This window comes from Struthio camelus, chromosome 4 (assembly GCF_040807025.1).
Source record: "Struthio camelus isolate bStrCam1 chromosome 4, bStrCam1.hap1, whole genome shotgun sequence".
Taxonomy (NCBI): Eukaryota; Metazoa; Chordata; class Aves; order Struthioniformes; family Struthionidae; genus Struthio; species Struthio camelus.
The window spans coordinates 38,490,892-38,518,146 of NC_090945.1; the positions used below are offsets into that span (position 1 = coordinate 38,490,892).

Consider the following 27,255-nt stretch of genomic DNA (forward strand, 5'->3'; position numbering starts at 1 on the left):
TAAATGCACAAAAAGTTGATAAAGTAATTTCCTATTACTCTTTTGAGGTGAATAATCTTCCTTTGAGCACTGATTTTAAAAGGAGATGTAGTTTTATAGATCTGAAAGGTATCCAGAGGCATACACAACTGTAAGACAAAAATCAAATCACAATGTAATTTTAATAACATTTTCAAATGCAGATGCTATTTTGAATACTTAATTTCATGTATTACTAGTTTAAAGAATGACTCTCTAAGGTTGTTTTTGATTATATCAAGCACACTTTTCTTTTTTTCCTTTTTGGCCTTGTTTGGAAATTACTTTTATTCTTAAGGCTTCATATTTTCAGTTCGTACTTCCAGAAGTAACTTTGGGGTACAGAAAGTGACCTCACTGACTTGAAGCTAAAGTACATAATTCTTACCTAACTATAGGAGAAAGTAGAAAAGCACACAGGAAAAACACACAAAGTTGTCCAAAATAACATCTGAAGTATTAAAGAAAATGACCACCCTACTAACCTGCCTTTTGTAGAAAAGATTCTTATTTTAAGTATGGTGCAGTATAAAGCAATGTTCCTCCTCCTCAGTCTAATAAATGCCACCACAGACTATAAGAACTGTATGTCTTGAAGGTTTACCTAAACAATATAAAACAATCTCTAGCTCAGACTGTGTATGCAGACTAAAATTACTGACAAGACCACCTTCTTTTTCACTGTTAGCACTTGGGATCTCAGGAGTGTCCGTTTCGCCTGGGGACGGACACCTGAAGTAGCATCAAGCTTCAAGGATGGTTCTCCAATTCTGTATTCAACAATAAATGTAAACAAAATCCAAGTGAGAAGAAATATTTGGGCTCCTAAATAATTTTGAAAGTTTTAGTATTAGCATACAAAGTGGCTGGCGTAAAAAAAATAATTTTAGTGAGTGCATTTTAGCTTGCCTTTTCAGAAGGAAATAGGAGGCAAGAAAAAAAGTAATATCTTCCGTAAAAGACAAGGATTCTCTTGCCAGCTTGTTTGTTTGTTTTATAAAGCAAATTCCACAATTCACCTGCAAAGTCCAGGTGAATTCTTCCTTTTATTTCCACGAGCGAGTGAGTATTACAGCACTCAGTAAATATCCAGGAATTCAATTCCTTACTCATCAGCTCACTAGGTTATATCAGATCTCCTGGTCTTGGAAGCTGCACCATGCAGAGACTACAGATCTTGCAGATTAAACCCTTGCTTAACTCAGTTTTGCTGCTCACTTAGGCAAGCCTCTCTCAGGAGATCAGCACATCACGCTCCGAATTCCCTTAGAGGGAAATCCAGTGTCTCCTTCTTGGGATCCCAGGCTGATCAGGTCCACTTAGAGTGCAATCTTAAGGCATAAAGGAATTTGCTATATGGATAATAGAAATAGGAACACACTATTTTACTTTTCCCTAAATTTACCTTTAGCAAGAGAAACCACTGGTTAGAAAAATATGGGCTTTGAATCGTAAGATTAGTGGGGAAAATTAGCCATAGGGTTCTATGGGATTTATACAAACTTAAAATAAGTTTAGCCAAAAACAAACAAACAAACAAACTTTTCAAAAGCTTGATCTACATTATTTAAGCAAGTGACATTTAGTGATTGTTTTCTGACACAGCTTCTGAATTTAAAAAAGTTTGTATCTGTATTTTCATACAATAGTCAGCTAATGGAGAGGGATACCTCTTTCACAGAATCTATAAATCTCTGGGTAGGGCTTTATTTATTTAAATTTCAAAAGAGGCATCTCATCAGAGTATGTTCTGGATGGAATTCACATTAGATGTTTTATAACAGGAAACCACAATATGATTTTTTTAGAGATTCTAGTAAAACATTCATACACTTTAGCCATAGGTATTTTCTCACATAGAAATTTGTATTTTCACTGTCTTACAGTATTTTGATAAAATGTTTTCTGAAAAGCAAATTGATAAACTGTCCTCTACCAGGAAAGTAACCAAAGCTATAGCCAAGCCATTTATAGAAAACTAAACATTCAAATAGGCAAGAGATTGCTTCTCATGGCCTAGCCCCATAATGGATACTTTTATTACACGGATTTCCTAAAGGGCTTCTGTAAAACATCTTATTCTTCCTCTAAATTAGAAAAATGAACATCTCTAACTTTCGAAAAGCTAAAATTGGTAGATATGGAAAATATTTAAAAGAGGCTAAAATGTATAAGGTTTTGAAAGAGATCACTAACAGTAGGCCTCATATGCATTCAGATTTTTGGCTATGGTACATTGATTGAAACACATACTTGATGACTTGCGAATGTACTATGATTTACTTCATTTCAAAAGGCATTAATAAAAAAACCCCTCTGTTAAAAGTGTTTCTAATAGTAAACTGCATTGGTGCATAGAATTCTGCAGCAAAGTCTTCATGCTATACAGCACTGCACAAGAATGAAGACAGGTTTAAGTACTTTGTTTATTACTAGCTATAGTAAATACAGCAAGACCTTAATAAGTTGTCAAGTGCAGATATTGCATAATCTAATATTTGTTCCTATTTACTGCAGAAATATATAGAGTTGTACAGAAGAGCCTAAAGAAATCCAAATGTCAAAAAGGCTGAAATGGAGAAGCGTGACCTTCCTTTTTGATCCCTTTTGGGAAAATAACCCTTCGAAGAACAAATAAAGTCTTGCTTGTCTTTTGATTCTTTGATAAATGATTATGCCACTTATGTATATCCACACAAGAGCAGCTTTAAGAAAATAAAACACATTCAAAGCTGCTAACTTCCTCTGTTCATCACTCAAGAATAACCTATAGCTGGGATTGTTGAACAAGTACAAGAAAATTCTTCTTAAAAAAAGCCCTTAGCTTTCAGGACTCAAGTGTCAATTTTCTGTGTTATTCAATTTTTTGTGTAAGTATCAAAAGCATCAAGCTCATAAATATTTACTGTTATACTGTAAATAATACCAAAGATACTAGTGCAAGTATCCACGTGAAGAAGTGCTAACCTCTTCATGGACACAGAATTTCAAGTGGGCACTAGCTCAGCCAGAGTGCACAGAAGAACTTGTAAGAGTCATTTTGGTGTCTGTTGTACCTACTACAGTTATCATATTAAACGTTCAAGTTATTTCCTCTCTCCACCTGAAAGTCTATTTTCTTTCCTCCTAATTTTTGGAAGGCTTCAGTTCACAGCCTTTTTTTGTAATTTCAAATGTCAATTATTATGTACAGCTAGGCACCCAAGCAAGATACACTAGAGAACTTTGCAGCAACACTTTTTATAAGCTGCCGTATTTGTGTTTGCTTAAATAATTCCTTTTTTCCATTACATGTTTTGTTAACAATATTTATTTACATTCTACATGTTGAATAAAATCCTCCAGGTCAGCAAGGGAATTACGAAGAGAATCATTCGCATCTTGACTCCTGAGAAACCTTCGAAGGGTATCTAAAGCGCTCAGAGCCTCATTTTTTGATGGCAAAGGCTGTTCGGCTGCCAGAGATGCATCACCTTCATCACCACCTTCATCATCAACAGATGTCCCAGCTTGATCTGAAGTGCTTTTTTTGGCACTTTGAAACATCCTTTCATTATTTGCAGGCATTTCACAAATTGCCAGACCATCATCCAGAACTGCATATTCCTCCAAAGATAAACCTGCTGGAAACTCTACTCCTGCTGCCAGTGCATGTGCAATCAAGTCAAAATCACTTTCAACCTCTGTGTCATTATTACCATTTTTCTCAGTTTCTATCTTGAATCCTGCTTCACTGTAACTTTTAACAATAGTCTCTGGTGTGACTTGACTCCAACACAGGTGCAACATCTCAACCGCATCAAGAAGAGTCAGCATAAACTCTTTACTTCCTATTACACAGTCAACAAATCTCTTGAAAAGACAGTGCCTGTATTTAACTTTCAAGCTTCTGATAACCCCTTGTTTCATAGCTATACATGAAGAAGCGTCTGGAGGAAAGAACACTAAATCAATAGCCTTCAGATGCTTTACCTCTGAGTGCGCTGGGAGAGGATCAACAAAAATAACGACTCGTCGCTGCTGTGCTTGAAATCTCTCATCAAGTTTATGCATCCACTGTTCAAACACTTCTGAAGTCATCCAGGCCCTACCATTTGCTTCATAATCCACCGGTAGCGACTTCACATCTTTGAAACTGCACGGACTTCTGTTTTTTCCGATAACAAGCAAAGGAAGCTTCTCGGAGCCATCCATATTCGTGCCAACCACAACAGTTATTCTCTCTTGGCTTAGCTTACCAACAGAACACGTTTCCCCTTTAAATGAAAATGTATTATTAGGTAGCATCTGATACAACAGCCCAGTCTCCTTTACATTAAACACGTTTTTTGGCTGATAGTCATTCAAATAGTAAGGAAGAACATTTTGGTACCAAAGAGTCAAAGCGTCCACCGTAGCAGTTGCAGCTGCTCCTACCGGCTGAGCTCTGAATACTAACCCATACCTTGACTTGAAACGGTCAAGCCAGCCGTTGCTGCACTTAAAATCACCATGGCCAAGCTTCTGGGCAAAATCGTTCGCTTTGAGGCGCAACATAGGACCATTTACCGGCACATTCAAGCACTGAGCGATTCTGTACCACTTCATTAATGCCTCCTCCAGATCGGTGTAAAAAGCAGTCCGCAGTCTTTTCCTTTTAGGATCAAATCCCAAAGATTCAAAGGCTTCCAAAACTTTCTCTTTATTCTTCATAATTGAAGACAACGAGTTCTTCTTTATGCCGTACTTTGCTGCCACGTCTGCCTTTCTCTTGCCACTCTCCACCGCGCTGATGATGTCAATTTTCTCCTCGATAGATATGCTTTTTTTTTTCCTTCCCGCGGGCAGTGGCGAAGGGCTCCCCGGTGCCTCGGCCATGGTGCTCCGCGTCGCCTCGCGGATGCGCACGTACGCGCCCCGCTCTGTCGCTTTGGGATATCAGCGGCTTTAATTAGACGGATGCATCCTGATGTCACGGGCATCGCACTTGGCAGAGTCTTCGCGTTTACAAGTGGCACGTAACTACCGACTCGGTGAATTTTAACTCCGTGCATGCCTTTGGACGGGAAAAGGATTTGCGCGCCCCGCTCGAGGACGGCTGAGGCGAGGAGGCCTGGCAGCGCGCCTGTGGGGCGGCTACGGGGCGGGGGGGGGGTGAGTCTCCGCTCACAGAAGCGGGAAAAGGAATGAGAAGTGAACCTAGAGCCTGAACGTTTTGCGGATTTATTTTATTGTATTTTATTTATTTCCCCCTGGATTCACATCCCCCCCCCCCAGTTCGCCTGCCGTCGCTCCCTCTCCCGGTGTACCGCGCCTCTTTCAGGTCGCGCACGAGAGAGGGAGGACAACAGGCACGGCAGGTCACGCCGCCGTGCTGGACGTGTGCCTGCCGCCTCCAGCGCCGCCGGCCACCCGCACCCAGCCGGCCAGGGCTGATGGCCCAGGGCCCCCCACAGCCCCGGGCTGCCGCCCCCAGCCGCCGCCTGAGCGAGAAATGAAAATACAGGCGGAACCGAGCCGGGCGGCGGAACCCGGCGCAGAGGGAGGCGCTGCCGGGGGGGAAGGCGCACCGGGCGGGAGGCGGGGCGGAGGGGGAAGGTGAGGCGCGGTGGCCCCGGATGTTGTTGCTAAGGTTACCGCTTGGCCGGGGGTGGGGGGGGGGAGCGAGCATAGACACGCTCCTCGTGGGCTAGAGAGGCGAACGCGTGTCCCCAGCGGGGCCACCGTCGGCCGTACTTCCGGCCAAGTACTTCCGGCTCCAGCTGGAACCGGAGAAGGAAGAAAATAAAGCTCGAGACGGGGCCCGTCCTGCTCGCCCGCCCGGTTTTCCTTCCTTCCTTCCTTCCCTCCCTCCCTCCCTCTCCCCCCCCTCCCCTCTTCCCCAGCGCGAGGCACCCGCAACGGCAGCAGCGCCGCCCGCAGGTGAGGGCGGGCGCAGCACAGGGGGCGCCGGGCCGGGCCGTTGGGCCGGGGGCGGCGGTTGGGCCCGGCGCGCGCCGCCCCTACGTGTCCCTGGGCCCGCCGGCCTCCGCCCGCCGGTGCCGGCGGCAGCGCGGGTGCGGTGTGGGGCCGTCGCAGCGCAGCGCAGCGCAGCGGGGCGGGAGCGCGGCGCTGCTGGGCGCCGGCTCCCGGCCCCGAGAGGGCAGGCGGGGCCTGAGCCCGCGAGAAGGTGGGTTTCGAGGGAGGAAAAAAGCGGGGAGGGAAGAAGCTTTACAAGCTGTGTACGTTTCAGGCTCCCAAGACTTAGGCCACCCCCTTAGACTTACTGTGTTACGTGTTCAGATTTGTGTTTTGCCGCCAGCTTACTGTGCTTAATTCACTAGCAAAGCGTGGAAACACCAGGGTGTTGTGCAGCAAGCAGGTGTTGTGTCTGTCATTGCTTGCAGCCGATAAGCAATTCTGCTGGTTACTTAGAGTGCATCTTTGATCTATGCCTTTTAACTCGAGCCAGTTCATAGCCTTTCATCTCACTTTCCCTGGACTGGATGTAGTTTCAGTGCCTAGCATGTTCTTTTTATGCTTAGTGGAGCTGGTAACAAGGCCTTGTCATTTGCTGTCACCGGCTTTGTTATCTGTATAGTGGTTCACTAGAAAGATACGTAAGGGTCTTTTGCAGGGCTTTTGCAGGGTCTTTGCACACTGCAGAAGGATGCAGTGTGATCAGTGTGGCACCAAGGCTTACAACTGTGATACATCCACTTTGTTGTATTTCTGTATATATGCATGCATGCACGCACATATTTAACGTGTAAGAAATAGATAACACGGAGGAACATTACATTGGAAAAAGTGGAAGCTAAGGTAATGTCTTGATCACTTGGCTCTATCTGTTTTCATAGAGGTCATAACTGGAGCCTTAGTTAATCTGGAGAGGAGCAGAGTGTTAAAAAGGTTAGGGACAGATTGGCCTGGGGTAGGGACTGTGGATATTAGTTATGGCCTTGACCCTGATCTTCCTCTCTGTGGTGCCTTGTAACTCTCATAGCAGCATCGTTAGCTCTTATAAGCGTAACTGAAGCAATGGAATAAATTGACATATGAATAGTTATTTCAAAAGTGAAATATGAGAGAATCTCATTCTGTAAAGTAGACTTTGGTGGGTTTTTTTGCTTTTTATCCTTCCTGTACCTAACAACAACCAAAAAAGCCACTTATGTTGATTGCCTATAGGAGCAGCAAGGGAATTGCAAGAGTATGAAGAGGAAACCGTGCTGTGATTTGCAGCAGAAAGTGTGTAATGTAGTTCTTTTAAATTCTTAAAAAAAAGAACTTGATCTTGGCAAAACCTAGTATTCTTCTTGGTAGGCTATAAATCAAAATTTAAAAAGTATGTATTAAATCATTATTCTCCATCAGTACTTACACTGGCTGCAAAGTTGCAAAACTTGTCTTGGTTCTGCAGGCAGCGGAGTAAGAAGACAATAATATAAGCGTATAATAAATGTTATTTGGACAGAAGTTATCTGGATTTTACCTTATTAGCAACTCCCTTCTCAACAGAAAACCTTAAGTGAAGAAGCCAAGGCATCCTGCTTAGAAAGGCAGAAGTACTGTTGAAAATCCATTTCAGTCCTGAGACTGAGGTAGACATTCACTTAGGTAATACAACTACATTAAGAATAAACCCTTTATTTAAAAGAAATTTGTTGCTGATATCATGTTTAAATCATAAATGGACCTAATTCCTAAGCATGCTTATATAACCACTTATTATAATTGGTTAAATGTCACCAAAATCTTCATCCTAGTTGAACCTTTGCTTGTTGTTTATAGTTTGTTTCTTACTTTGTCAGTTGAAGAAGTGATATGTAACCTCCCAGCATTTAAAAAAATCATGCGCGTTTGTTTATGCCTTGCAGAACTTAAAATGAGTGAGGGTGCAGTCTGATATGCGTTTAAGTTGGCACTCCTTTGGGATGTTGTTGGGAGGTGGAAGAATCTCACTCTATTCTCTACTATTTCTTCCTGTTCTACTCTGGTACGTGTATTTGTTTGGCTTTGAGGTGAGCTGAGTAGAGAACTGATCTAGTTAAAAAAATAAACAATTAAAGTTATCCAGTGGAGTAGGAATGATGAGAACAGGATGGATTCTGCTTTTTGGTCAGGGTTATTGGCTTTAATTCGTATCAGAATATAGGTCAATCACTTTCTTCCAAGTAGAACAACTCTGAGCTGTTTTCTGTGAGAGTATTAAGAAATCTACCTTCTTTACGATCTTGTCAATGAGGGATGAATTGGCTATTGACTCAGAAGAGTAATGTGAAAGAGTAGAATTGCTGAGACATTCTGTAAACTTAGTATCTCTTTGGGTCAGAGCTCCTTTCAAGTCCTCAAAAGCTCTATCAAGAAAGATGGTGAAAGAAAGACGAAAATCTCTTTGCTGCAAGAGATGGGCAAGATTCCTTCAAAATCCTTTTTGAAAACAACCCTTGCCAAACTTTCTAGTCCTGTGTCAGTCATGGATGCTATATTCAGTTCTTAGAATTGCAAAGTACTTGTTCAGTGCTCTTCTGGATGCCTGTATTCTGGGCTTGATACTGCTGGCTGGTCTCTTTAAAGAGGACTGACTTGTAACATATGTTCTTGGTTGTTACTAGGGAAACTTCCATCAGAGCAGGTGAGAAGATGTAATTTTCTTTGTTTTCGACAGGCTCATCTATCATTTATTTTGAACTATGTTCTTGTAGTTCTTCCCGGAAGGAAAGTAACTTCTTGTTTCTTGTAGCTTTTAAAGTAAATATTTAAACCTCAAACCTGAATTTCATCCATACAGTCTTAGGACAGTCTTGGAACATAGTGGATAAAAATGAAAGTTACAGTTTTGATTTTTTTTTTTTTTCCATTGTATTCTACTCCCTCATGAGTATTTGCAGGACGGCTCGTAGGACGGCTCTAGGCATTTAGTTCCTTTTGCAGGATGGTTAAGACCAGCAGCTTGGTTACGTTTGCAGCAGCATTTAGTTAGAAGGAGGAGCTATGTGACCGAGATCTTGTAGGACACAGCAGCAGTTTGTCCCTGGGACTCAGAGTGGTTCTTTACACGATCAAATGTTTTAGTGCTGCTTCAGTGACTACTTGACTGCCTTGGAACAAGGAAAGAAAGATTTATATACGTATTAATTGTGGATTAGAGAAAAGAAAGCTGGTGGATACATCGGATGACTGTGCTTCATGTCTTCCACATGGCTCCTGAGAAAAAATCTGGCAGACTTTATGGGTTAAGTCTTCCAAATTCTTGTTTCTGCTTTAGCAGTGATGTAAAGGCTGGGTTTTTTAGGCTACTTTGGTTATGGCAGTAAAACATGTTTTTTTTTCTTTTTTTTTCTCCTATGAAATTGAATTTGTGATGATGGCTTATAATCTGAAGGTCAAAGTACAAAATTGAAATTGGTGTTTAGAAAAGATGCTTTTGGGCAGTGGAAATGAGTAATTGCAGTTGATGGCAAAGAAGGTCCTGGAACATTGAGTAGTCATTTAGCATATTCTAAAACTGTGGCTGCTTCAGTGAAAAAATAATCAGTAATGCAGCATTCATACTGTCCTGAAGATTAGCAAGTTGATATAAAGAATAGCCCATTCTCTGATACCTGCAATAACAAATTCAGAACTGTAGGGATACTTTTGTCTATATGTATTTCTGTAATTGAACCTTAAATATAAATAATATATTTGTTATGTAAATGCCATGTTTGTCATAACTTTCATCTGAACATCTTAGCTTTTGAATGTTCATATGCATGTAGAAGGTTTTCATCCTTAAATCTAGGACCTGGTGATTTGTTCATGTTCCTATTTTTGGTATAGAAGCAGTCATCAGGGATTCCATGTTTTAAACTTAAATATACAATTTTACTTTTTTCTACAAAAGCCACCTTTGATCTCCTGGCTTCCAATTCTTGTGTTTTAGAGTTGGTCAGTATGATCCTGCACAGCTATCTTGAAAGTATTCATACAGTTTACAGGAAAGTAAGTCTATATAAAAAAATTTGGGGGGAGGAGGGGGTAATACAAATAGTGAATTAATTTGGATTTTTTAAAATGCATTTTCTTGTCTTTATGTAGCAGCGTCTCTGTGGGTTTGTGGGTTTCTGAGATGGTTCATGCCTCTAGATTATTAGAGTTCTTGAGATTATCAAGACTATATCAATAATATTTTTGCTCTTTATAGCATTTAATAATTTTAAATAGCATTACCATAGTATGTGTCAGAGATAAAACTGTAACTCGGGGATCTTTAATGTGGTACAATTAGGTTTTGGATTGTTTCAACCAAGACTACACTGCAAAATGAAGTTAGCGTGATTTCTTTGCTCTGTGCCTAAACACTTATTCTCCTAGCCCTTAATGGCTTTCTTGTACGTGTGTGTGTATACATACATACATACATATACATACTTATATATCTATATCTATATATACATATAGCTTCAGAAATATCCTGTTAGGCATGCAGGTTGTTTTCAATGAGAAGCAGAGTTTTGATGGGCTGTGTGGAAAAGCACCCTGCTGTACAATCTTTCTAATTCACAAGTTATGCTACTTTTTAAAATAGTTTGAAAGGAATTTTGTATTAGTAAGTAGGAGGAAAATCCAACTTCATTAATTTATAGCTGTGAATTAATTGTACTCAGTCTTGGAGAAAATTCTCTTGTTTTACATGTCTGATTTTCCAAACTAAAGTAACAGGTTATCCAGTGTAACATGATCTAGGTGGTTCAATTTCTCAGCCTTTGTGTCCTAATTTATTTCCCCAGTCATGTGAGCTGCTTGCTTTATTAATTATTTGCTGTAATTAAGACGTTTTACTGCTTGGGAAGTTGAAATGCAATATAAATAGTGCTTTCTTCATTTTTTTTCTTAAGCATGTATGTGGCTGAATACGTACAAAATTGCACAAGGCTTGATGAAGTCAAGTCATGTGTGATTATACTCAACACTGACAGTCCTTTTTTAATTTTTAATGATTGGCTGCCTCCTCCTCATAGATAGTTGAGTGAATTGCAGTATCACCTGTCACTTCCAGTTAGTTGAAATCAAATTTAAGTTATGTACCTAATGTAGCTTAAGTAGGAAAAATAGCTATCTTATGACCGCTCTGCTCACCAACGTTTTTTCTTGTGCATATATTCAGCGTATTGACTTGCTTTTCCTCTGTAGGTGAGATTTTTTTTTTTCCCTTTTCCATTGACTGTATAAAATGAAAGGGATTCTGTTTCTCATTAGGCATAACAGACTGAACAGATTACTAGGTTCCTGTGACTTGGCATCTATCTAAACTCATTTAACATTTAGGTAAATCTCATGTCTTAACAAAATTGCAGCCTTACCAATGGTAGGATGCCAACATATTGTTGCAGGTGACAATAAATATCAACTGAAGAACCTCGTTTGACTTCCTGACTTTTATATTGCAAGTTTAGCCTTCTGTGCAGTGAATATTGTTTTGGCCATGGGAGTTGCTGTTAGAGCGTATCTGTATCCTTAGTTTGATTTCACACAGCCAAAGACCTGGTCATCACCAATGGCAGGAGGTTTCTCTTTGTCTTTCAGAAAAAATTCTTTCAAGGTTCTGCAAAGTCTACTTTGATATCTGTAAGGTGCAACATCCAGCTCCTTGCACGTGAATTAATGCATGCCAAACCTATTTCATTTTCAGGTATGTCAGAACTCAGCAATGAATCCACAGCACTTGATGAATCTCATCCAGCTGCCGAAGAGGTCCAGTCTGACTCTGAGGTGATTGGGTGATAGTCATATTAGTGTAAAATCAACCAATCCCAGCTACAGTTTCAGACTGCCAAAAATTCTGATATACATAGCACACTGGAGTTGTTATATGAATTTATTATCTTAAAAGGGGAGGAGGGGCTTGGTTTTGCAACATGATTAACAACAATCCAATTAATTCGTAACAAAGGATTACTTCAACTAGTAGTCTATTGCTGTGCTGAGGTGTTTGGATTTTATAAGCTGAACGTGTTTAAGCAGGGTGACGAACTAAAATAAATGTGTTAAGTGCTGCAGAAAGAGAGGATTGGTACTTCAAAGGTAGCAGTCTTTGCGATCTCACTATAACTAGCCATTCTGTCTGCTGCTAGAGTGGTGAATCCTGGGAGCAGATGCAGCTTGCACCTTCATTGGGGAGAAATCTGTGTCTTTTTCTAGGTATGAACAAACACTTAAGGGTTCCAGTAATATTTAGCTAATCAAATGTGCTTGGGAGGCAGTTTCAGAAAGGTAAAGAGTAGATGTTGTGGTGACTAGAGTGAGAATGATAAAAACGTTATGCCAAATTTATCACTAGTAGAGATTCAGTCCCAGTGATGGTGCAGTAAATTTTTTTTTTTAATAAAAACAGAATAGCTGGTTCCATAGATATTTAGTTCATCTTCAAATCTGATATGTGCAAGTAGAGATGCACTAAGAAAACAATGATTAAGTTACTGAGAGATGAATATTTTTCTCTAAATAAGCTTTCCTTCATTACTTTCTGTAGCACTTATTTCATTCATGTCTGCTACAAATGTAAGAACTTGTTTAGATTTACTTTAAGCTACTTCTGATAAATTTTCTTCTGAGGGTGCAGTGAGCTGCTGTTACAGGGGCAATATGCTTTATTCAGCAATAATACTCATTGACGTAAGAGAAATATCATTATGTGTTGTGGTGGTTTAGTTTTCTCTCAGATCAGTAAGCTTATCATGATTGTGTGAAGTGGCAGGAACATGCATCTAGAGATCAGGTAAGGAGAAACGGACCACTGTTTTTGGTGGTGGCTTACAGTTAGATTAAGTATTTTGAGATAGCGCGCTGCTGGAGCGCGCTGGTGCTGTGGCTGAAGGCAGTCCTTCGTTCTCAATAGCTTCTTATTTTATTACTACCCCCTCTGTTTTGCAGGCTACCAGGTTTATGCAGCAGTATGATGAACTGTTCTGGAGAGCTCATTTGAGTAAAGAATATCACATCCCCTTTCTGGGGATAGATGACCTTTTTTTTTTTTTTAACCTCCATTGTTTCCGCAATGTTGTTTGCTATACGAACTCATGTGCTGAGCCAGGGAGGAGGTGGGGAAGGAGGGGAGCTGAGGGGAGGAGAGTTAGGGGCAAAAAGCGTTTAAAAAAAAAAAAAAGGGGGGGGGGGGCAAGCATCTGTTGTTCTTGGTAGCAAGGTGATTTAGATTGTTCACTGAAGCATAGGCCATAATTTCATGTTATGGCTAAGCCAAATCAACAGTTTGCTGCTGCTGAAAAAAGGATATCCCGCTTCCTCTTTCCTGCTGCTTACACCATGACGTCTTTGGTGTTTGTCTGACCATGTGGTAGACTGATTCAATTTATGGAAGCTGCAAAAAAAAAAAAAAACCCGGTGAAAAGGTTTCTTGCCAGGCTAGTGAGTTGTCTCTATTGCCTGCAGCCAGGTGAGAGGTGCGTGTTGGAATTGAGAGATGGGACACTGCATGACTCTTAGTGGGGACTGGAAGAAGGGACTAGTGAAACTCCCTTTTCAATGATGAAAGCTGATATCTTAGTTCAGCCATGAAACAACATTTAACAGGTCACTTCTTACTTTCTCTGATCGTGATAATTCAATTTGCATCAAGTGGCAATATCTAAAGGACATGTGAATTGCTTCTACGTCCTTTTAGATTAATAGGTTTTCTAGAGAAGCTGACAAATTATATTTATATATATTTCTTTATACACACGTGTGTATGCATGTGTGTACATACACAATTTGTCTGTCAATGTATAATACTAAAAATGATTTTAATTTTTCAATTTGCCTTGATGAAAGGCACCCAACCATAGTATTTGTTCTGTTTTAATTGAATTTGGAGATACAATTTTGTTTGTGATCCCTGCCAAACTAAATGTATCTGCTGGCAGTACAGGACCTCCTCTTGACTCCGCTTTCTAACAATTTGCAGAAAGAGAAACAAAAGTGGTGAGGTTAGTGTATACTCACACTTCAGTATTGTGCAACTAGTGATGATAGGCCAAGCATTTTGGAAAATTATCTGAATTTACATGTCGTATTGCAGAATGATTCATAGTCTTGGAGGTAGAGCAGATGTGAGATTTGAAAAAATTTTTTAAAAAGTACCTAAGCTGTTGGAGAGGTTTTTTTTAACTTAAAATCTGCTATGACAGGTAACTAGAGGACTTGATCTAATGTTGCAAAAAAGGGAATGGAACAAATTACTATTTTTAAAGGAATTCATAAAATAAACATAGTCCTTTTGGTGCGCTTAAGTATTTCCATTTACTTGAAAGCAGCAAGATTAGAGTCTGTTCTGTTGTATGAAAAGCCACACACAACCTGTTCTACCTTCTAGCTGAAGACTAGCCTACATGGAGCATTTGGTACGTTAGGCCAATGTGAATACATGGCATATATTCCTCCCTAGTAGCAAATGAAGTCGCTTACAGGATAGTAAATGGAAGGGACTGGTTGAGTAAGTTAAGTGTGTTACAGAGTCACTTTTTGTTGAATTTATAGCACACTGACTTTTAAAAGATTATTTGAAATCCATTTGTATTTAGAATTTTTAAAAACTTAAAAATGTTGTACCTTAATGTTCTTATTTTAGCAACATGTGTGAAAGTGTAGCTTTTGATTTAGCTTTGCTAAAAGCTAATCAAAAGCTAATCAAAGGCTAGCTTGTGCTTGACCTTTTTCTTTCCCTCTGCCTATGAGCAAAAGGCAGCGTTTAATCAGGATCTGATAGATTTCGGTCTCTATGCTGCTTTTCCTTATGCTGCTAGCTTAAGCACCTCGTTCGACTTTAAGAAGTGTAAATGGCTTTTACACTATTATTTGGGGTTTTTACATTTTTATCAGAAGAAATGGATGCCAAATAAAAATAAAATTTGAATAATGAATTCTACTTCGGAAGACCAAACGAGGTGAAAAGTCTCAGTAAATTAGAGTTGTTATAAGAAATGCCTATTATGTTAATTTAGCTTTGAAAGCAAACTGGAGCTAGAGAAATATGTTTATTGAAGACCACAGACAGTGACTAGCTGGAAAAAAGCTTGGGAGGCCTCAGGGCTTAAAAACGAAGTGTCCCATCAGTTATTCCAGAAACCCGTATGTAAATTGCATGATGATACTTGTATGGTAGTGGGGAAAAGGAGATACTAGCAGTTCCCTATGAGAGAAGATGCTATCAGAGTGATGCAAGTGATCCTGAGCGAATGCCAAAAATAAAACCTTTGTACTATATCGGTATTCTGTAGAAGTGAAGAAAACTTCTCTTATAAAATACACCGTGGAGATGTACCTTGCTCTTCCAGTTTTGCAGTTACATGGGCTGATTGAAGATTTAGCACAACATTTATATTAGTAATTGAATGAACACTGCTTTTGCTGTGTTTTGTTGGTTAGTTCATAAAAGTGTACGCAATATGAAAAAACAAAACTACCTTGCAGAGTTAGGAATACCTTTTTGAGAGGGCTGACTTCTTTCAGGAAAAAGTAGGATTTTGTTGTTTGTTTGTTTGGTTTTTTTTGTGATAAATCTCAGTTTTTCTGTCTTAGTTTTGGAGAGTGCTAAGGTACTGTTCCCTTTTCAGATGCTCATAAATGCTATAATTTCTGTTTCTCTTTCAAAAATGTCTTTTCTAGGTTTTACCTAAGATCCTCCTTTGTTTTCACTCCTCCTGTTTCACTCTGCTGTTCATAAAACTGCTGTGTTTTGAAACTAACTTCGACTGTTGAATTGCAGTGATGATTTAAGTTCTTGTTTCTGCATTTAACTTGCCAGCTGTTGACTGAATCAGAGTTGCATACCAGCTGTTTAGTCAGAAGGTGGCACTATATTATGTTAAAAATAAGAAACAAATTAAGCTAATTTCAAGGTTGGAATCATGACTTTTATTTTTGTAATAAATGATTAAACTCATTGCACTTCTCTAATGCATCTTGCTCATCATTAGCTGGTACAATGTCTGGCCAAGCTCAATTTTTTTATAGTTTGAGATATGTAAACTACTGTAAGGGTCAAATGTATGTATGGAAAATACTTGTCTCTGGTCCCATGCATTTGAAGTTGTAAAGATTATTTTCCCCCTTCTCTTGATCTTGAAGCTTTTAATGACTTGTGTCTAAGCTGTGCTAGAATATTAGTGTGATTTGGATACATGATTAAATTAATGTATGCAGACCTAGTATATCAGAGTATTATCGAACGGGACTTTGGAATAAAATCAGCTGTTATAAAACCTACAGATAAAATATTTTAATATAGATCATTCATTGTAAATGTAAGGCAAATGCTAACCTGTTTCTTCCTACACTGTAGCAAGGTGCGATGGCTCAGGAGTCCCCCAGAAATTCAGCAGCAGAAATTCCTGTGACTAGCAATGGACAACTGGAAGATTCTCATGAGCACAACTTTGATAAGGTAAAAACTTTCCTTGGTGTCTAACAAGGTAGAAATGGTAAAGTTACAATGCAGTATATAGCAGACTTCACTTGACGCAGTTTTCCAGAGCTTTTTGGTAGTCCATGCTAATCTTGCTTGCAGGGATAGTGAACAAACTCTGCCTGAGGATTCAGCATACAAATAATTTCTTATAGTGTGCCAGCCTATTTGTTGACCAATTTCAGATTTTACAGCAGGTTTCAGTAAATTCTTTAGCTGATTACAGTTGAATCTTGCTCAAACTGACTAGTATGCTATGCTGACTTTATTGATCCTTCTAATATAATTAAGTTAAACTACATTATTATATATATTTAATGCATTTTGTGTAGTATAGGCATAATGTATGTGTAGTGTATGGTGAAAATAAACTAGAAAACTTAGGTAGACAGAGCTTATGTAGTTTTGATCACTTTTTTGATTATAATTGCTTTATTTTCTATTATTTTAAGAGGAAAATGTCTTTTTTTTGGACTACTTCAATTAACTGCATTTTTTTAATTCATGTTTGTCCCAGTTTTAAAAAGAAAGTACAGGAATGGTTTACAGACATTGTCTGATAGTCTGCCAGAAGAAAAACAAAATATTGTGTAAAATATACATGCGCTTAATTTTGTCTGTCTTCTGAGTAAAGCCTTAAGGGGAAAAACCCTTTTGCAGCTGATAAATTTGTGCTCATGTTGTTGTTGTTTCTTTTTTTTAATGAAGCGAATATTGCACATTGCAGTAAACTTTCATATAAAGGGTGTGTTAATACTGCCAAACTTTTCCAAATGTGAAATAATACAAACTTGTGCGTACTCTGTAATGCACATTTAAGTGTATACATTTCTACAGTATTGGCTTTAAGCCTTGAGGATGCATGATTTTCAATCCCACATTTTTATTCATTTAGCAGGGAAACAAGCATTGTTTAAACATGGGACTTTCCAAGCCCAATAAATTCAGAAATCCAAGTCCTAAAACCAATTTTTTTTGAGGAACTGTCAAATTGGATAAGGCAAGCCACTTGTGAGGGGTGTTACCTTTGATGGCAGCGTGTTTGAAATTGTTGTAAAAGGGAAAGAAGTACAGTAAAACTTTTCTTGTGTTGAAAGTAAGGAATTACTTCTGTTTGACTGTGATATGTAGATAGCCTGTATCAAAATGCATCATATTTGTAGTATGTCAAAAAAAGTTATACTTACATAATAGTGTAGATGCAGTTCTGTCTTTCCCTTGCCCTTGATGTATCTTACTCTCAGTTCATCTTGTGTTTTGACTGTCCAGCAGAGGATGCTATAGTATAGCTTATGGAATTTGGGTGTTGGATTTTTTTTTTCCTAGTTGGAAACATGAAGGCTAATTAGTTATTCATATTTGTTTGGTATCTAGTGAGGCTTAGATTTTAAGGAATTCTCTTAAGTTTTAACAGTTCCATGCTGACAGCATTGACTTAGCTTGCAGTGCAGAATTATTTGTAAAAGAAATACCGAGCAGATCTTCGAAGTGATATTTTGTGTTTTCCCACTGAAATACTGATTGGAGGAAAAAAATATTCTGTAAGTTGAAAAAGCAATTACCTATAGTTGTCCTGAAAACATCATCTGACACCATTTGACTTTCAAGTTTGTGGGGTAGCTGTAGAGTGAATGTGGCAGCAAAACAGTGTAAAACTTAATGAGGCTGAAATGCATCTATTTTAGAGCTTATATTAAAGAAATACTGCTCTTGTTACTGGCCACTTTATTTCTACTGAATGGGGTGTGTGTGTGTGTGTTTGTTTTGAAAGCACACTGCACCAGGGTGGGGGGAAGGCTTATGTTACTGGAAGACCTGTTCAACAACAAATCTTAAGAAACATGAGAGTAAGAGCTAGGGTGATGTGTACTGAAATAAAGTTGAAACTAAACTTTGATAAAGATGTAACTATGCTTAGGTGGAATAAATAAAATGTATCTCAAAGTGAATGACTTTGGGTTTACCCAGAGATAGAGAAACAGGTTTACTATTTCTAAGCCTGATGACCTTGATGCTGCAATGACTTGGCTGCTATCTGTATAAATTATTTTTCCTTTTCATAATGACTTCTTGTACAGTGTAAGTGTGTGCAGTGCATGTTTAGTAGTTATTGTAAATGGGCTTTGCACTCTTGTTGATTTGGTCAGAGCCGTTATTTAGTCTATGGAGAACTGAAATATTAACCTCAAGTAGTGTGCGTCTCTGACCACATATAAAAGCTGAGGTGAGTTGTTGCTAACTTACTAATTATTTTGCTGACTTGGAGTTAACTGTATTTTGAAACTTCCACTAAATACAAAAAGTGGTCAACTATTTGGTCATGTTACAGAAAACTGATACTATGCAAACATTGCCTGTGCTTGCTACTGTAAATTTTTTGATGATATTTATTCTAGAATCATTAAAGATTAAATACACTTTAAATATTTTGAATAGTCTTGTACAAGTTTACACCTGTATGTTTGAGCTAAACTCAGAATATATGTTAATCAGGGCTTTTTATAAACAAAACAAACTTTTTGGAAGTAACATCTAGATCTGTTTACTAATCTGTTAATCTCAAATTCTAATATTAACCTGTTCATCTTGCTTCATGTTTATTATTTGTAGTACTTAATGCTATACCTTCTCTTTTTTTCTTTGCCAATATTTTTGGTAGCTTTTTGTTTTAGCCTAAAGCAACATGCTTTGTAACACACAATTTCTACCCCAGCATCTCAGGATGGGGGTGGAAGGCTCCTCTCAGTTTATGAGAATGCCAAGCATAGTCCTGATTTTAGGAGTTCGTTTAGAAAGGGGCAGCAAACCATTACCACTTTAAATTACACTGTTACCACAGTGCTCAGTTAGAATCTGTGACCACAGTGTTTAGTCCACTCAAATTCCAATATACTGATTTCAGGTACACTTTTGGGGGATCTAGGGCATAAGATAATATTAGTTTTTTCTTTTGGTAATGTTATAATCAGGGATCTGTTCAACTAAACTTTGTATAATTAAAATATAAGCAAAAAATATGGTTTGTTCTGTGTTTTGTGTTTGGCCTTCTACAGCTATTTTTCCATAGCATTTTGGCAGCTGTGACTGTATGTTTTTCATAGACTGAGTAAAAATGTAATTGTACAACCTTCTCTTCAGGGTTGTTTAATTACAAAACTAAACTTTAGTCTAGACTCGCATCCCTTGTAGCGTTAGCATCAGACCCTAACTATATCCATAAGCAGGCATGAAAATGTGTAATTATTTTCAAATGTTCCTTTATTTTTTTATTTTTATGTACTCATGTATAAGAAGAATTTAATTTGAAAGACAATATAGTGCAAATGTATTTACCTGGAAAGAGCAAGTAGGATTGCTTATTCATTGTAGAAAAACGTGATTAACTGTGTGTAACATCAGACAGGAAGATTGTCATAACGCCATTTCATAAAAAAGATTAACCCCAGAAGGGAGTTGATAACTCTTGTAGGGATGTGATATAGCACTACTTGTTGCATCTTCAATAAATTGTTGGTTCCTTACATTTAAGAAAAATAGAATTTCAAAGAATATTTGTAAGGTTACTTGAATAATCGTTTGCTTAACAGTAAAATCTTATTCAGCAATGTGCAGCTATGTTCTCCTTCTGTCTTGTGTGTAATGTTAAGAGATGCCTAAGGAATTCTGACAAGTTTTGTCCTGCCCCTATGATAGATGGAGATATACATATATATATTTTTTAAAACTAGTAAGGACTGTAGCTTCAGTAGTCATTGGATGAAATGTGTAATGTCCTTGCATTATGAAAAAGTTTGATCCAGTGCCTTTCAGCTCTCCAAGCACTGATGGAACTCAGTTAAGCTTTAAAATCTTGTTGTTTAAGAAGAGTTTGCCAACATCTGGATGCTTTTTAGTCTATGCTAATAATGGAGAACTTCAGCGTTTATTAATCAAACATGTTTCTCCTCTTACTTTGTGTAAGAAAACTCAGCAAAAACTTTGATTGTATTCTTCACTGACTTGTTTCTCTTCTCCTGACCCCTGAATGCAGTTTTCCTCCTGTGCTAATAGTTCTGTGACTGGAATACTTTTCCACTGCTAAGTGGGGAGGGAGGTAACAAGTGGGAGAAGGAGAATGTTAAGTATAGTATTCCTAATTCAGTAATGTGTCATATATAGTGTGAAAGTTGTACAGGAATAAATTAAGTTAATTAAAAACCTGGGAGTTTACCTGGTCCGTCTGTAAAGGTATTCAGGCAGCTGTAAATCTACTTGTTACATTTTAAGCTATTGTACGAAACCTATATGGAATTCTTACAGTCTGCATCTCTGAAACTCTCAATTACAATTGTTTCCTTTCACTTACAGTGTAGGCTCTTCTGGTTCTTCTTGCAGTCTTATGGGGACAAAACCATTTGTATAAACTTCTTTATATAATTTCAGTAATAAACTTCTAGGCTGCAAAAAAAAAAAAAGATGAGAATAATTGTGTGCCTTCATTGTGTCACATTAGGATTAAGAAATAAGCTTTGGGATCTGCTGAATCTAAGCATTCAGTTTCTTGTGTTGTAGTTGTGTCAGCTGCACAAATAGGTAAGGTCAGTATTTTTTTTTTTTGTCTTTTGCCTTCCCCAAAAAATCCAATTTTGCTTCTCGCTTTCTACCTGAAACTTCCGAGTTCATCTCTCCTAGGTTTTGCTATGTTAACTGGCATAGCTAGATTTTAATTTAGGCAACTATACTTGTTTTGATGCAGCCTGATTTAAAACATCTGTGCATCGGTTGGAGAAAACTATTTGTTTTTAGGAGATGAAATAAAAATGACCAGTTCAACCTGCCTGTTTGTTACCAAGTGGTCTGCTTCATGCAATCTTAAAGAGCAAAAATTGCCGATGCTAATGATGAGAGTTGAAGAGAAACTAATTAAAAAGTAGACTGTAATATGACACTGTTTAAGTCAAAAGGGGTGTAATAGAGGAGAGAGTCTTCTAAGTGAAAAGCAGTATGTTGAAAGAAATGAATAGGAGAAATGCATCAATCCATGTTGTTTATCACTTCAGCATAGAGTGAACCCGAAGCATAAAAATAAATGGGATGAGGGCTGGAATTTGTATTAATGCAGAGATTAATTGTGGTGGATTAATTCATGGGAGATAAGAAGTGAGGCAGTGGAGCTGAGAGGCAAGGAAGATGCTGAATGAGGACAGAGTGTGCCACTTGCATGTCAATCTAGAGAAAGAAGTGACAGTTCAGAGCCAGGTATCTTACCGGGTAGATGTTTTGTCTGCTCATCACATTTTGTTTCATGGAACTTGTAGTCTTGGATGAACTTGGGTTAACTAAAATGCGTGTTGCAAATTTTTCCCAAAGGTAGTGTGAGCAGTTTTATTAAAAATGTGTCATCGTTGTTAAAAAATGAGTATGTAATAGTTCCCAGTTTGATTCCTTAGCTTTTAATAGACTTCATGAACTAGCTAGCCATAAGTGGTATTTTTGTGTGTGGCTTTTTTTTAACATCTTTATTCCAAGTAGTAAAAGTAAGTTTAAAAAAAAAATTTCTTTAAATGCTGTTAGTAGGAAGCAACAGACAATACTTTGTCACGTGTAATAATGGACTGACAATACCAAAAAAGACGATAAAACTTCTTGTTGTTCACTGCAATCGTTCCATACTTTCCACCTGGTAGAGAAATGATACACTTTTGATAACTTCCCCTCTTCATTTTTTGAGTCCTGGTGGACTCGACAAGTTGACCATGAGCCAGCAGTGTGCCCTCATGGCCAAGAAGGCCAATGGTATCCTGGGGTGCATTAGGCAGAGTGTTGCCAGCAGGTCGAGGGAGGTGATTCTCCCCCTCTACTCAGACCTGGTGAGGCCACACCTGGAGTGCTGAGCCCAGTGCTGGGCTCCCCAGTCCAAGAGAGACATGGCACTGCTGGAGAGAGTCCAGCAGAGGGCTACAAAGATGAGGAGGGAACTGGAGCATCTGTCCTGTGAGGAAAGGCTGAGAGAGCTGGGCCTGTTCAGTCTGGAGAGGAGAAGACTGAGAGGGGATCAGGTCATTGTGTACCAGTATCTGAAGGGAAGATGTCGAGAGGATGGGGCCAGACTGTTCTCAGTGGTGCCCAGCGACAAGACAAGAGGCAACAGGCACAAATTGAATCGCAGGCAGTTCTGTCTGAACCTGAGGAAAAACTTCTTTGCTGTGAGAATGACGTGAGCACTGGAAGAGGTTGCCCAGAGAGGTAGTGGAGTCTCCTTCGCTGGAGATATTCAGAACTCGCCTGGACGCGATCCTGTGCAACATGCTCTAGAGGACCCTGCCTGAGCAGGGAGGTTGGACTAGGTGGTCTCTAGAGGTCCCTTCCAACCTCAGCCGTGCTGTGATTCTGTGATACCATCTCAGCAAGAGTGATATGTCAAAAATCATACTAGTTCAGCTGGATGATCTTTATAATAAACTGATGAATAGCCCTGTTAGAGGCACTTTAAAGTAGGTTTTCCGTACTAAAATGTTCAGCTTAATATGATGATTTAAACTAAGTTAAAGTAGAATTATAACAAAAGATTAAAGTGGTTTAAATGCCCTATGCCATATAAGTCTGTGCTGCCTTGACCTAGACCAAATTAAACTAATGCAGCTGTTCTTTTTACTTTATTGCATCCTTTTTCTTTTAACCTTTGTGGCTAAACAGCTGAGAATGGGATAGCTTAATTACATCTTTTGGATTCTTGGGGACCTTGTGAGTTTTAGTTCTTTGTGAATCTGGCTTTAGTTTTATGCATCCAATCTCAATGAAGTTACAATATTAAAGTACCTCCGCTCCTATACTTGAGCTAGATTGCCTGCCTATTAGAGATGATAATTGCTTAAACAATTGTGATTTTTAGCCTCATACAATTGAAAATGGTGAGTGAAGCATCCTTATTTGAAGTAAGGATAATCCCTTAATAGAACTGTGGTTTTGAGATGTATGAACACATTTTTAGGAATTCTAACAACCTGATAGCCCTATTTCAAAGAAGGGGAGCGGGAATCATCACTTTCATAAATGTGAAAGCAGGTTTTTTGATGGTCAGAGTCTTCCTGTTAGCTAGAAACTAGTGAAAGTAGAATCACCCTATTGCAGCAGGGGACTCTGACCTCACTTCCTTATGTTGTAACAGAAAACTTAGGTTTTAATGGGAACTAAAGTGAAAGCTATTTATGTTGCCTTCTTACCACTCCAAGATCTCCCTCAGTAATGCCATACCTTCTCTTAAATGGGAAGTTGCATGCACGTTTGTTCTCTCCCCTACTTTAAGGCTGTTTCCAGGTTATCCTTCCTTGTAAAAGTGATAAATTTCTTTCTTAGAAGTACTGCAGATATTTTGGGTAGCCTTTTTGTTTAGCTATGCTTGTAATAAAGTGCAAGAATGGCATATCAAAAGCTAAAGTTTACATCCAGAGACGTGTCTCCACTGAACGATATCTTTCGTGTTTATAGACAGTAAAAGAGGTAGTGGACTGATGATCACTGACTTTTCAATCACAATTCTTGTAATGTTATAAATCAGTAAACAAAATCTTTTTCTAAAATTTATATACAAGGCTATCTTTTTTTTTTAGTAAGATGTGGTTTCAGTTCATTAATATAGGTGTTAAACATGTTTGATTGCAGTTCTTCACACTGCACTTGTGCCTTTTTACCACTGAAGAAATTGTAGATGTCTTTGTGTGTATATGGATATGTGTGTATTTATGATAATACACTTTCATGATTTGACTATCAGTTTTTGTTTAAAATACAGAGAGGATTGTGTTGGAATGGCTGAATGATTTCTTTAACCCTATATTGTGTTCAGTCTGTGTTTGGCTACAAAATACAGTTAAGTTGAATGTACAAAAGTAGTACAATTGCTAGTAGTGGAAGTTTATATCTAAACTTTTTTTTTTTTTTTTTGCAAAACAGATGTTCTGCATTTTAACCTTAAATGCAGATGATTGCTTAGATTCCCAGTTCAAACATGCTTTAGCAGGTTGCTTGTCTACATTTCTTTGGCTTCGGATTCAGATATTTGTGAAAATTGCGCCAAGGTGCCTTTGGGTGGAGGGGGAGGAAATTGATGCCATGTCCTTTTTGTAAAATCAGTGCATCCTCTGCCATCTGTTTATCCTTTTCCAAGTTTTTCTGCTTTTTCAGCTCCTAATTACTACTGAATTTTGAATTAAATGGACTCTATTAGTTAAACTAAGATAAAGGAAAGGTTTTCTGCACTCTGTGAACCACAAGTACTTAAATGAAAATGCTGGCACTCAGTCAGTTGAGAAGACTGAAAACAGTATGTATGTAATGTGATATACTTAATTAGTGAGATCAGCTTCTGTGTGTGACTATTATTTGTTGTTTATGCTATTTATTTTTCTTCTTTTGCTATAATGCTTCAGATACAGAAATATAGTATCATGTATTACTAGCTAGCCAATTCATGTGATGTGAAAGTATGGCTATAGGAGTTGGTTACCCTGATCAGAGTAGCTGCTCAAGTTTTTATTTACAACAAGCTTTCTGTTATGGTCGGATTCATAGGTTTGTAGCTTTTTTTTTTTTTTTTCCTCCTCCCAAAAGTTTGTCTTAAAATGAAGAGTATAATTTGTGGGAATGTGATCCAAAGCCACTTTGTGATTTTTGAAATGAGCCTCTAGGCCTCATTTTTGCACACTGGCTTGCTTCTGGCTTGTGGATTTAGCGACTACACTAATGTCAGACATGCATTAGGTTTTAAAATTGCATTTTCTTTTTAAAACAGAAGCCTTCTTACATCTATTATGAATAGTTATTGCACATATCCAGGCACTGACATTTTAAAGCTATGTATAGTTCTTCTCTGCATATATCACTATTGCTTATCTAAACTTCTATCTGTTTTTCTTGTCTGGATGGAAGCAAAGGGAATGTGAAAGAGTAGCTGACTATATACCCTGTCATTTTTCCAGTTTCTAACCCTCGATGCTTAAGTGTGTTTTACATTTTGCTTTCATTTCCCTAGGAGCTTTTCACTCACTTCTTAATGTAAGAATTAGTGTTTTTAAACTGCTTTGAATACCTAAATTTTTTTAAAAAGCGTTAAGTACATTGCATAATACTAGAGGTGTAAGCTTGAATAAAAAGACTCAAAACTTAATCCTGTAAATCTTTCTGAGAGGTATTTATAGAGGTGGGTAGGATAGCAAAAATGCGCTGTACAGTGATATGTGAATTCATAGCCAGTAATGATCTGCATTGGTTTTCTGTGAAGGCTTTGATTATCTGAAAGTTAGACATACTACTTAATCTAGCTGTAAAAAGTTAAGCAGGATATGTTAGCTTTTTGGGGTGGTGGGGGTCAAGGCGAGGATTAAATTCATGACTTTCAAAAGCAAACAAGTAAACAGCAAAGAGGCAATGAGCGCTTGTGGTATAGAGGAGGTGCTTAGAGGGAAACTGTTGAAGTATTGCCTGTCTGGATGCTTCTCCCATGTCAAATATTACTGTAAACAGATCTCTTGTGCTGTTTGTAGAAATTAAGGATGCTGCAAATCGTAAAGCTATTCTTGTTTAAAGAGTGAAAGAACTTTTTATCCTTAATGTTTTTGGATTGTAAAACGTTGACTGCTTTTATTCTTAACACACATCATTTTGTACCCCTGTGGGTTTTTAACTGGAAACATGATTAAATGGATATGGTTGCTTGGACCAGCTTCAGACTGTTTAACGTGATGATATGGAGCACGTTTTTGGGAGCCAGTGCTCGAAGAGATGGCATTCTGCTTGATCATCCATCTTTAAAAAAAACAAAACCAGCCCCCCACCCACCCCCGCTAAAACCCTCTTTAATATCTCTTAACATATTATGTTTTCTTTGCAACTGTTTTGCTTGTAAGTAAATTGAAGAACAAAAAACATACATTTAATTAACAAACCAGTATATTCCTAAAATAAATACACAAGTCAGCTTAGTGTTTCTCGTTCATAAATGTTTGTTATTCGTGCATCTCAGTAGAATGCTGTGACACCATAAAAAACATTCCAGGCTAGAGGCCGAATTACCTGTCTGAGAGCTCCTGAAATTACACTGTAATACCTGAGAGTCATTTTATCTTGATTTTTTGTTTGTTTTTTTGTTTCTTTTTTAACATGAACCTTCCATTTTTTTCGAATATTTCCAAGGACTTGAAACGTTCATTACCAGTTGGACTTGGACTCTCTGAAACCAAAATAACATCTCATGGCTTTGACGGGACCAAAGAAGGAGTTGTTGAGGCAGGACCATTTCCAGGTAAAGGTAACTGCTTGTTTATCTTTATTTCTTAATTTAAAGTCTATAGGCATATTTTTATGTAGTCAGGAATATGAAGTTCTGTAGCTGCTTTGAGCATTTTGGTGTTAATGCAGATTGAGATGTGCATTTATAACTGTGTTTGTCCTATCTGACAGCTGGAGTGCTGATGTGAGAAGTAGATGCTGCGTTTGTAGTAGCTGTCAAGAGATTGATGAAGAATACTTAAAGTTAAATTGGCCCTTAGTTACAGGAATGGAACTCTTTCCTTTGAGCATCTTGAAGTCAAGTCAGAAAGAAGAATTTCACAGTCATTTGTATTAGAAAATGTTTAAATGTGGATACATAAGTTGCAACTATTATTCTGATTTTAAAGTGTAACTGGAAAGATACTGATTTCTTGATACACAGTTGACTTACCTGAGGCAGACGAATTAGTGAAATTCTCCTTTGTTGCCCCTGAAAATTGTCTCTCCTTTTTTATTGTAGTGCATATGTTATATTTGTCAGGAATGATAATGCTTTGGGTCTCTTTTTCAAATGAAATACACAA

At 38.2% G+C, this 27,255-nt stretch overlaps 2 protein-coding genes across 17 annotated transcripts in view; one reads left to right on the forward strand and one right to left on the reverse strand.

Annotated features, from left to right (window-relative positions):
• Positions 1-3,327: 3,327 nt before the first annotated feature.
• On the reverse strand, positions 3,328-5,090 carry TIGD4 (tigger transposable element derived 4). Its single transcript, XM_009677101.2, has one exon. It carries the CDS (start codon positions 4,873-4,875, stop codon positions 3,328-3,330), a length of 1,548 nt encoding a protein of 515 aa, XP_009675396.2. The 5' UTR covers positions 4,876-5,090.
• Positions 5,091-5,620: 530 nt separating this feature from the next.
• Positions 5,621-27,255, forward strand: part of ARFIP1 (ARF interacting protein 1) — a 46,265-nt gene continuing 24,630 nt past the window's right edge. For 2 of the 16 annotated variants that reach the window (XM_068942299.1, XM_068942308.1), the window contains exons 1-5: positions 5,762-5,919; positions 9,905-9,963; positions 11,654-11,733; positions 16,301-16,402; positions 26,594-26,708. In XM_068942299.1, the coding sequence (XP_068798400.1) occupies positions 11,656-11,733; positions 16,301-16,402; positions 26,594-26,708 (295 nt within the window). In that variant the 5' untranslated portion in view covers positions 5,762-5,919; positions 9,905-9,963; positions 11,654-11,655. Of the gene's footprint in view, positions 5,920-9,904; positions 9,964-11,653; positions 11,734-16,300; positions 16,403-26,593; positions 26,709-27,255 lie in introns of all 16 variants that reach the window. The other 14 variants (XM_068942311.1, XM_068942314.1, XM_068942301.1 and 11 more) reach the window with 13 other exon arrangements.